The 12,456-nt window shown below is 40.1% G+C and overlaps 1 protein-coding gene across 1 annotated transcript in view; it reads right to left on the reverse strand.

The window, feature by feature from the left end:
- The window catches only part of TMC2 (transmembrane channel like 2), a 113,326-nt gene that overhangs the window by 50,910 nt on the left and 49,960 nt on the right, over positions 1-12,456 (reverse strand). The window contains exon 8 of the mRNA XM_010379008.2: positions 1,331-1,429. Coding sequence (XP_010377310.2) covers positions 1,331-1,429 — 99 coding nt within the window. The remainder of the gene's footprint in view (positions 1-1,330; positions 1,430-12,456) is intronic.

Below are 12,456 nucleotides of genomic sequence, written 5' to 3' on the forward strand. Positions count from 1 at the left end.
TTTAGGAGCTAAGCCAAGGCAGGGAGGAGAGGTAGATGATTGTGACAGTAGTCCCGGTAAAGTGAGGACATTATTCAAAGTGAAGGTAAAAGACATGGAAAAAAGCATTTTGCCTAATGATGGGATCCTATTTGATTAAAGCACTGGTTTTTCAATAATTAAGTCCACTGTTTCACACTTACACACGCAATCTTTAGGCCTTACAATCACAAATGGAAGTTCATTGGTACGTTGGCAATAGCACCTTGAAATCCCGAAGGATGAAAAACTCCATGGCTTTTTCTTACTCAGTCCAGATATTCATTGATTTTCTTCCTCCTCAGATATTCACTGATTCCCATTCCCAAATGGAATGAAAGCCAAGGTTCTTAATTGGTGATATGGTTTGGCTCTGTGTCCCCACCCAAATCACATCTTGAATTGTAATCTCCAGATGTTGAGAGAGGGACCTGGTGGGAGGTGATTGGATCATGGGGGCAGTTTCCCCCATGCTGTTCTCATGATAATGAGGGAGTTATGGTGAGATCCGGTTGTTCTAATAAGTGTCTGGCATTTCCCCTGCACTCTCTCTCTTCTGCTGCCATGTAAGAAGCACCTTGCTTCCCCTTTGTCTTTCACCATGATTGCAAGTTTCTTGAGGCCTCCCCAGCCATGTGGAACTGTGAGTCAATTAAAACCCTTTATTTACAAATTACCCAGTCTCAGGTAGTAGTCTGAAAATGAACTAATACAATTGGGTTTGCAAAATATTTAAGAAATACTTAGTAGGTAGGCTCAGATTTAGTGGTTGGTTGGATGGCAGTGGGGGGTGGTTGGTGAGGAAGAGGGAGAAGTGTGGGATGATTTTCAGGCTTCAGACATGGATGATTGGATGAATGGTGATTCCAGTAAAGGAGATGGGAAAAAGAGATGTGGATTTTGGCTGGATAGGCATTGCATTTGAAGAGCAAGTAGGACATTCAGTTGAAGATGTCATGGGAAACTTGGGGGAAGCCTGGAGTGGAGATAGATCTGGGGTCTTAATGTGGGAATGAGGAAAGAAAACCATACTGTGAGATCACCTTGCAGAGACCTGGCAGACAGAGAGGCGCAGTGGCCGCATGGGGAGCCCACATCCATCAGAGTGTGGCTGGAGAGAGCAGTGCATGAAGGAGACCCGGGAGGACTGTGCAGAGACATGGTTTGCAAGCTCATTTAGCTTAGTGCTGGGATCCTCTTTTATTAAAGCAATGGTTTTTCAATAATTACATGCACTATTTCATACTTATCCATGCAATCTTTAGGCTTTATAATCACAAATGGAAGTTCATTGGCATGTTGACAATAGTACCTCAAAATCCCAAAGGACAGAAAAATCCATGGCCTTTTCTTCCTCAGCCCGAGGCACTGTCTTTCTGGGAATACTCCCATAGGGCATGCCCATCAGTACCTTGTGCAGAAACACAATGACACAAGTATGAGTGGAGGAAATACAAACACACAGAGACATTCATATACTGGGGTAAATGCTTTCCTTCTCAGAGTGGGCCACACCTGTTTTCTTCTTTTTTATGTACTTATTAATTTAATTTGGTTTTTTTTTTGAGATGGAGTTTCACTCTTGTCACCCAGGTTGGAGTGCAGTGGCACAGTCTCAGCTCACTGCAACCTCCACCTCCCAGGTTCACATATCCTGCCTCAGCCTCCAGAGTAGCTGGGATTACAGGTGCCTGCCAACACGCCTGGCTAATTTTTGTGTTTTTAGTAGAGACAGGGTTTCACCATGTTGGCCAGGCTGGTCTTAGACCCCTGACCTCAGGTGATCCACCCACCTTGGCTTCCCAAAGTGCTGGGATTACAGGCATGAACTGCTGAGCCCGGCCCTATTTTCTTCTTTAAATAACATTGATCGCATTCTCGATTTTAAGAGTAACACACACTCATTGTAAAAGATGTGAAAAAGTACAGAAGAGTGTTTCTTTTCTTTTCTTTTCTTTTCTTTTTTTTTTTGAGACAGGTTCTCACTTCATCACCTAGGCTAGAGTGCAGTGGCTCCATCTCGGCTCACTGCAACAACCTCTGCCTCCCTGGCTCAAGTGATCCTCCCACATCAGCCTCCCGAGTAACGGGAACTACAGGTGTGTACCCCCACGCTCAGCTAACTTTTTTTTTTTTTTTTTTTTGAGACGGAGTCTCACTTTGTCCCCAGACTGGAATGCAGTGGCCGGATCTCAGCTCACTGCAAGCTCCGCCTCCTGGGTTTACGCCATTCTCCTGCCTCAGCCTCCCGAGTAGCTGGGACTACAGGCGCCGCCACCTCGCCCGGCTAGTTTTTTGCATTTTTAGTAGAGACGGGGTTTCACCGTGTTAGCCAGGATAGCCTCGATCTCCTGACCTCGTGATCCGCCCGTCTCGGCTTCCCAAAGTGCTGGGATTACAGGCTTGAGCCACCGCGCCCGGCATTTTTTGTATTTTTAGTAGAGAGAAGGATTTGCCATGTTGCCCAGGCTGGTCTCAAACTCCTGGGCTTAAGTGATCCTACCACCTTGGCCTCCCAAATTGCTGGGATTACAGGCATGAGCCACCGTGCCCAGTCAGAAGAGCATTTTAAAAATTACCTATCAGCGCCAAAACCCAAAAATAATGACTGTTAGATATTTACATTTTCTTTCAGTTATTTCTGAGTTCTATATATATTTTAGTCTAGTTATTTAGCCTAATATTTTTTTGTGACCGATTTCCTACATCATAAGGTATTTCCCCAAATAAAATGACTTCAAAAATATCTAATAAAAAATATGTACAAGAAACTTACTTAACAAATCCCCTATTGTTGGACATTGAAGTATTTCTAATTCTATATATGTGTATAATTCTGTTATTAATACCCTTATACATATGCCCTTATTCATATCCTTAATTGTAAAAAAAATCAGAAATGGATTAAATTTATATATTGATCTTGGAAGGATTGACTTTTTAACGAGATTAAATTTTTCCTTCCAAGAATATATCCTTCCATTTATTGTCTTATTTTTGTCCAGTAATTCTTTATAGTGTTCCTCATAGAAATATTCTGATTTATTAAATGTATTTAATACATATTTTACATATTTTATAGATTTATTGCATAGATTTATTGCATTGTGTCAAAATTTTAAATTCTATTGTTAAGTGGACATTAAATATACAGAGAATCACTGCTGTTTGTCTTTAAAATGACTCCAGTCATCTCAATATACTTGTTTATTAGATTCCAGTAGTTTTTGATAAAATCATTGGAGTTTTTGGGGGTTTACAATCATATCACCTGCAAACCAAAATAACTTTGTATTTTTTTGTACAAAGTGTATAAGATGTTAATTTTCCTGACATTGCATTAGGTGGTAGAAATTAATATTGAAAAGTAGTAGGGATAGGGATATACCATGTTTCTTTTGATTTTTGTAACACAGGCTTTAGTATTTTTCACTGTTTAATATAAAATTATTTTGTTTCTTAATTTATAGGTTCTTTATTTTTAGGTAATTTCCTTTTATTTCTTTTTGTTTCTTTGTTTTAAATTTATTTTCTTATTGGGAAATATGTTATACATAAAAGAGTATATGTATAATAGATATGTATAGTTGATCATAATACAAAGGAAATTAACTGCTATATATCCACTAGCTAGCTTAAGAAACAGAAAATCTCCAGGCCTTTATAATATCCTGGATAAGCCCCTCCTGAATTATATATCTCTTCCATCCTAAGATGCAACCAAGATATAGTATATTTTGTGATAACAATTCCCTTATTTTTCCTTATATTTAACTCATTTATTGTTCAGTTTTGCCTGTTTAGTTGTGCTTTAGTTTTGCCTGTTAAATGGAATCATGCATAAGTATTCTCGTATGAATTGTTTTTTCATACCACATTATTATACTTTTGAGATTCATTGATATTGACGTGTAGCTACAGTTCTCTAATTTTCACTGCTATGTAATATTTCATTGTATGGGCATACTATAATGTATTTACACAGTCTACTCTTCATAGACATTTGGATTGTTTCCAGATTTTGCTATTAAAAACAATACTGCTGGCCGTGCATGGTGGCTCATGCCTGTAATCCCAGCACTTTGGAAGGCCAGGGCGGGCAAATCACCAGGTCAGGAGATCAAGACCATCCTGGCTAACACAGTGAAACCTCGTCTGTACTAAAAATACAAAAAAAAAAAAAATTAGCTGGGCATGGTGGCGGGTGCCTGTTGTCCCAGCTACTCGAGAGGCAGGAGAATGGTGTGAACCCAGGAGGCAGAGCTTGCAGTGAGCCGAGATTGAGCCACTGCACTCCAGCCTGGGAGACAGAGGGAGATTCCGTCTCAAAACAAACAAACAATACTGCCAGTAAAAGCAGGGGAAGTTGCTTTGGACAGACTCTTTCACTGAGAACAACTAGACAAGTGGACAATCACGACTTGTGCTGCCAAGATCCAGGAGATGAAGAAATTCTGGAGAAGTGATTGTGCATTGTTGTTCCCCATGAGTTATTTGCTTATTTCAACCACAGCAGCTTAAATATAAAGAAAGTATGCAGCAACTTTGGAATAGTCAAAGGGGTGAAGAATGAAATGAAAGTGAAATTTAAGGACAAATAGGTTTGGGAGGCTGAGGCAGGTGGATCACTTGAACTCAGGAGTTCAAGACCAGCCTGGTCAACATGGCAAAACCCCATCCACACACACACACACACACACACACATACACACACACACACACACACACACAAGGCAAATAGGAAGATATCTGGAAAAAGCCCAAGCTTTTAGTCGAGGCCTGGGAACATTTTACTCAGAAAGTAAAATTAAACAAAAATATAGACTATCTTGGTTAGTTCTCCCACCAGAGGAATAAGTAAATCTCAATAATTGCTCACAAACAACGCCTAGCACTCAGTCAAAAATAACTAGTTATAAGAGAAGACAAGACTTGTTCAAAAACTAAAAGAAAAATTAAACAATAAAAACAGATTCACAGGAAGTCTAGATAAGGGAGCTGTCAGTCATGAGCTTTAAAATAAGTTTGATTAATATGCTTAAGGAAGTAAGGGACAAGGTGAATCATTTTGGTAGAGAACTGGAAACTATAAAAACAATCAAATGGAAGTTATAGAACTGAAACATGTTATCACTGAAATTAAAAGCTTGGTGGACAGATCTAAGAACATATAGATCAGAGAAGAGAATGGCTAAATTTTAATATAGGGTTTTAAAAGTCGAGACTTAAATATATAGAGAAAAATGGAAAATACTGAAAAGAACATAAGGCATACATGGAAATACAGAGACAAAGCTCACTGAGACAAGAGACACACACAAGAGACACACACACAGAAATGCACACGCAAATGCACACTCATATATCTAGTCCCAGAAGGAGAGAGAAGATGGAATGGCACAGAAACAGTATTCAAAGGGATTATGGCAGAGAATTTTCCCAATGTGACAAAAAACAGTTTAATATTTAGTAAGTGCTACAGATCCAAAACTGGATATCTACTGCTTTGGATTTCTATTGCTGTGTAACGAATTACCATAAAGAGGGTCTAAAGCAACACCCATTTATTAGCTCACAGTTCTGTAGGTCAGCGGTCTAGCATGGTGTGGCTGGATTCTCTGCTCAGGGTCTCACCAGACTGAAATCAAAGAATCAGCAGGGGCTAAGGGTCTCATCTGGGGTCTGGAGCCCTTTTCCAAGTTCACTGATTGTTGGCAGAATTTATTTCCTTGTGCTTGTAAGACTGAGGTCCCTGTTTCCTGCTGGGTGGCAGATGGTGGCCATGCTCAGCCTCTCGAGGGCTCCCACATTCCCCATTACATGGTTCCCTCCATCTTTAAGCCAGCAGTAGTGTGTTCAATCCTTCTGATGTTTTGAATGATCTGTGACTTCTTCTGCAACCAGCCAGAGAAAACTCTTGGCTTTTAAAGAGCTCATGTGATTAAATTAGGCTCACTCAAATAATCTTGGCGTGATAACTCATTCCCAGGTTCTGTCCATACTCAAAGGGGAGGGGATTATACAAGATTGAGGGTCATTTAGGGTCATTCTTAGAATTCTGCCTACCACATATACAAAAAGCAACAAATCAACAATGACAACAAAAACTTCACTTGGGGAATTGGGGAGATTGGGAAATGTTGCTCAAAGGATACAAAATTTCAGTTAGATAGGAAGTATAAATTCAAGAGATCTATTGTACAACATGGTGACTATAGTTAATAATAATGTATACTGGAAAATTGCTATGAGAGTAGATTTTAAGTGTTATCACCAAAAATAAATAAGTATAGGTATATGAGGTGATACATATGTTAATTAGCTTGATTTAACCATTCCACAATATATACACATTCCAAGACAGCATTTTGTACAACATAAATATATGCAATTTATATTTGTCAGTTAAAATAAGTAAATTTTAACAAATTCACCTAAACCTACCACAGGAAAATTTACACAAATTCTTTTTTTTGAGGTGGAGTCTCGCCCTGTCGCCCAGGCTGGACTGCAGTGATGCAATCTCGGCTCACTGCAAGCTCCGCCTCCCGGGTTCACGCCATTCTCCTGCCTCAGCCTCCTGAGTAGCTGGGACTACAGGCGCCCGCCACCGCGCCCGGCTAATTTTTTGTTTTTTTTTTTTTTTTTTTTTTTTTTTTTGAGACGGAGTCTCGCTCTGTCGCCCGGGCTGGAGTGCAGTGGTCGGATCTCAGCTCACTGCAAGCTCCGCCTCCCGGGTTTACGCCATTCTCCTGCCTCAGCCTCCCAAGTAGCTGGGACTACAGGCGCCCGCCACCTTGCCCGGCTAGTTTTTTGTATTTTTTAGTAGAGACGGGGTTTCACCGTGTTAGCCAGGATGGTCTTGATCTCCTGACCTCGTGATCCGCCTGTCTCGGCCTCCCAAAGTGCTGGGATTACAGGCTTGAGCCACCGCGCCCGGCCAATTTTTTGTATTTTTAATAGAGACGGGGTTTCACCGTGGTCTCGATCTCCTGACCTTGTGATTCGCCCGCCTCGGCCTCCCAAAGTGCTGGGATTACAGGCGTGAGCCACCGTGCCCGGCCTAATTTACACAAATTCTTCAAGAGAATAATAAAAAAAGAAACATTTCCAAATCACTTTATGAGGTCGAATATTGATCCCCAAATATGATAAGAACATTATAAGAAGGATATTTACAGTCTAATATCTCAAAAATAAATGCAAAAATTCTAGATAAAATATTCACAAATCAAAATCAGATGATATATGAAAAAGATAATCCATAATAACCTAGTTGGGTTTATTCCAGGAATGCAATCTGGTTTAACATTTGAAAATATATCAATATAATTCACCACATAACAATCTTAAATTTGTATGTACCCAATAACATGGCAGCAACATATATAAAACAAAAAATAATAATTACAATGAGAAAAAGACAATAGCAGGAGATTAAATTGATCTCACTCAGCAACTGATCATGCTGCTCTAAAATTAGTAAGATTATAGACAATTTGTAGAATACAAGTAATATTTTGAACCATGCAAAAAATATAAAAATTGAGGAAAATTAACCATATTCTAAGCAAATAAAGCAAGTCCCAAGTAATGAAAAAGTATCAGTTTCATACAAAATATACACAATGATCACATAATATTATGCTAAAAACCAGTAAAAAATGCCGCTAATCTTTCTATATATTAAGGTCTTGAAAATATATTCATAAATAACTTGTAGATCACAAGGAAATTAGAAAATACCTAAAAATAAATAATGGCAATGTACATCAAAGTATACAGAATGCAACTAAAATGGTATTGAGAGGAAAATTTATAAATGGGTGTTGTGTTATTGATGTCATTTGGATGTTTGTCCCTTCCAAATCTCATGTTGAAAAGTGATTCCCAGTGTTGGAGGTGGGGCCTGGTGGGACATATTGGATCACGAGGGCAGATTCTTCATAAATGGCTTAGAACCATCCCCTTGGTGATAAGTGAATTCTCACTCAGTTAGTTCACGCGAGATATGGTTGTTTAAAAGTCTAGGACCTCCCCCAATCACTCTCTTGCTCCTGCTCTCGCCAGTGATGTGCTGGTTCCCTTCACCTTCCATCATGATGTAAGCTTTCTGAGGCCCTCAACAGAAGCAGATGCTGGCACTTTGCTTTCTGTACAGCCTGCAGGACCATGAGCCAATTAAACCTCTTTTCTTTATAAATTACCCAGCCTCAGATATTTCTTCATAGCAGGACAAGAACAGCCTAATACAGTTATAGACTTGCTATGGACCAATAACTCCCTTGTACCTCCCATTTTTCTCCTGTTTGAACACAGACATGTCTATAGCATTTATCTGAGGCCTGTCCCACCATTTTATGTTTGTTGTGTTGGTGCAGATAACATCTCTTTAGTCTCATGGTAAAGAGAACTGCACCCAAGGAGCTGTATTTAAAGAGCTACTCCCATGGAGCCTCATCTGCACCTGAACTACTGATTTAGAGAGTGAGAGTTTGGAATCTGAGCTGATGCTGTGCTAGAATGAGATTTTAGAGGCCTTGAGGAGGGGTGAGTGTATTCTGCACGTGGAAGGGAGTGTATTCCGCACGTGGAAGGACCAGAAGGTCGAATGTGGTAGGCAGCCTGTGAGATGGCTCACATGATCCCTGCCTCTGGTATTTATTATTGTGTACAATAATACCCTCCCACTGAGTGTGGGCTTGATTTAGTGACTCACTACTAAGGAATAAAATATGGTAGAAGTGATGGAATGTCATTTCTGAGATTAGGTTATAAAAAACGGTGGCTTCTATGTGGGAAGCTTCTTTTTGCTCTATTTCCTTCTTGTATTCTCTCCTTCTGGGAGAAGAAAGCTGCCACCTTACGAGCATGCCTATGGAAAAACTCATGTAGTAAGAAATTGATGTCTCTGGCCAATAGCCACTGAGTACCTGAACCCTGGGAACAGCCACATAAGTAAGGTTGGAAGCAGATCTTCTGAGGCCTGCAGAAGCCACGTGAGTAAGCTTGACACCATATCTTCTGAGATCTGCCAGTAGCCTTGTGAGTGATCTTGGAAGCAGATCTTCTTCAGTTCAGCCTCAAGATAATTGTAGCCTTGGTCAAAACCTAGATTGTAGCCTGCAGGAGACCCCAAGTCAGAACCACTTCTGGATTTCTGACCCACAGAAATAATCATAAATGGTTGTTGTATTCAGCAAAAATTTAGGGAGTAACTTGTTACACAGCAATAGATAATGAATACAAACCCCAAGAAATTAGAAGGAATGAAATGAAACATATAAGAGTAGAAATTAGTAATATAAAAGTAAAGATATATAAGAAAAAGACCTGAATGTGAATGTTTATAGTAGAGTTATTCATAATAGTTTCCAGATAGAAACAACTGAAATGTCCAAGAGCTGGTGAATGGATAAGAAAATATGATATACCCATATGGTGGAATATTACAATCCCATTGTAATTTTCAATTCCATTTCAGCAATAAAGGGATAAATGATTGATAAAGCTACATGAATGAATTTCAAAGACATTGTACCAACTGAAAGAGGTTAGACACAAAAAAACTGCATACTACATATTTCTATTCATATGATATTCTGAAAAGGGCAAAACTTTAGGAACAGAAATCAGAAATCAATCCTTGGTTGTCAAGGGCTGGGAGTTGGAAGAGGAGATTGCTTGCAAAGTGGGTACTAGAGAAATTTAGAGGGTGATGAAAATGTTCTATATATCAGTTGTGTGGTGGTTACCTGATTATACATTTGTCAAAAGCCATTGAATTGTATACCTAAAAGGAGTAAATTTTACTTTATGCAAATTGTGCCCCCAAAAGACTGAATTTTTTAAAAAAAGACACTTCAGAGAGAATGAGCAAAGCCAAAAGTTTTTTCTTGAACAAAATAACTAAAAAAGACAAACCTTTGCTATAAATGAGACAAAAAAATTATACTGTAATGCAAAAGGGGATACACCTTTAGATACACTGTGATTTTAGAAAATAAGAAATGACTGTATTTAAGTCAATACATTTCAAAATGTAAGTTGAAATGGAAAGTTCAGGATAATGAGGGTTATGTAGGTAATAAAATTGGGGAAAATTAATTAGAGGACTTCAGTGTATATGTAATATTTTACTTTTTTAGGCATGGTGATGAGCAGGTAGGCTCATTCATTATATCTTTTCATATGTCTGAAATAATTTAGTAGATATTTTTAAGGGGAAGTATCATATGAGGTTTACAGACTGAATGCTTGCTACATAAACCTAGAGCACAGCTTACTTAAAGACCTTATAATGTACATCAGCAGTTTTCAACCCTAGCTGCATATTAGACTCACCTGGGGGAGCTGTATTAGTCATCTACTGCTATATAACACATTATCCTAAAATGTAGAGGCTTTAAAAAACACATATTCATTATCTCACTGTTTCTGTAGCTAGCATTTTGGGTATGGCTTAGCTGGGTCCTTCGCTTCAGGATCTTTCACAAGGCTGCAACCAAAATTTCTGCTTTGGTCTCATTTGAAAGTTTGACTGGGGAAGAATCTGCCTTAAAATGTGCTGATGTGAGGCTGGGCATGGTGGCTTATGCCTGTAATCCCAGCACTTTGGGAGGCTGAGATGGGTGGATCATGAGGTCAGCAGTTCAAGACCAGCCTGGCCAAGATGCTGAAATCCCGTCTCCACTAAAAATATACAAATTAACCGGGCATAGTGGCACATGCCTGTGATCCCAACTATTCGGGAGGCTGAGGCAGGTGAATTGCTTGAATCTGGGTGGCAGAGGTTGCAGTGAGCAGAGATCATGCCACTGCACTTCAGCCTGGGTGACAGAGCAAGACTCCGTCTCAAAAAAAAAAAAAAAAAAAAAAAAAGTGCTTATGTGGTTGTTGCTGGGTTGCTGGACTAAGGGCCTCAGTTCCTTGCTGGCCATTGTCCAAAGGCCACACTCAGTTCCTTGCCAGGTGGGACTCTCCAATCTGTCAGACTGCTTCATTAAAGCACCCAAGCCAAGAGGGGAATGAACAGAGAATTCTGTCAGCAGGATGGAAATCACAATCTTTCATAACCTAACCATTCTATATTCTATTTGTTAAAAGCAAGTCTCTAGGTCTTGCCTATACTCAAAGGGAGGGATAACACAAGGGCATGAATACCAGGAGAGAAGGGTCATTGGAGGTTATCATAGAAGTCTGCTTACCACAGAAGCTTTTACAACAGAGAAAACGAGACCATACCCTCAGAGAGTCAAATTTATTTGGCTAGGGGTGGGCCTAAGAGCTGGTATTTCTTAAAGTCCCCCAGGGGATTTTCACATACAGCCAGTGTTGGAAGAGAAGTACATAAACTTGTCATCCAGCGGGGCCTTGCCAGCCAGCTCCTGCAGCATAACAGGGTTCCTCAGGGATCACGTAGATATCCTGGGTTGTGCAGGCAATGGCAATTAAAGATAAACAAGGCTCATTCTTACATTCAGAGCTGTTTAATTTCATAAAGTGGTATTAAGGGTTTGTAGCAAAAGGAAAATGAATATAAGGAGAAGTTTCGTTAAAGTTGCATTCAAGGCCAGGCACGGTGGCTCATGCCTGTAATCCCAACACTTTGGGAGGCTGAGGCGAGCAGATTGCTTCAGGTCAGGAGTTCGAGACTAGCCTGGCCAACATGGCGAAACCCCGTCTCTACTAAAAACACAAAAACTAGCTGGGCCTGGTGGTCCGTGCCTGTAATCCCAGCTACGTAGAAGGCTGAGGCACAAGAATTGCTTGAATCTGGGAGGTGGAGGCTGCAGTGAGCCAAGACTGTGCCACTGCACTCCAGCCCAGGAGATAGAATGAGGCTCTGTCTCAAAAAATATATAATAATAATATTTTTTTTAAAAGTCATGTTTGAGCACTTCTACTACTCTTATCCCTGGACCCTCTGGTTCACTATGCTTCATTTTAAAACATCCATGAGTCACGGGGATATCTCTGAACCTTAGCTTATGCTGAAAACCCTTGGGCCCTGAAGTTCTCTGTGTCTTTGACCAACAGGACACTTCATATATGCAGTGAATTTGGTTGTGTCTGATTCCTATATGGCCAATTTCCCATCATCCTAAATGAAAAGGCATCTTAGGACACCGCACATCCTAATTGCTGTTATCCAACCTGTCATCAAGACTTGTCCATGCACGTCACTCTGATTCCTCTCTTTTAATCCATTCCCATTGATATTACCTGGATCTAGCACTGACCTACTGCAGCAGGCTCCTATCTGGTCTAAACCTCTTCCCTTCTCCCCTATTTCCCTTCTTCCCTTCTCCCTCTTTCCAAGCCAAGGCTCCTCTTTCCTGCAGGGCATCTCTCTCTCTCTTTCTTACTCTCAACCCACTCCAACACGGGTTTCCCAATCACCTGCCAATCAAATCAAGGTGCTCTAGCACGAATGGT

The sequence above is a fragment of the Rhinopithecus roxellana genome, chromosome 13, assembly GCF_007565055.1.
Source record: "Rhinopithecus roxellana isolate Shanxi Qingling chromosome 13, ASM756505v1, whole genome shotgun sequence".
Classification (NCBI taxonomy): domain Eukaryota; kingdom Metazoa; phylum Chordata; class Mammalia; order Primates; family Cercopithecidae; genus Rhinopithecus; species Rhinopithecus roxellana.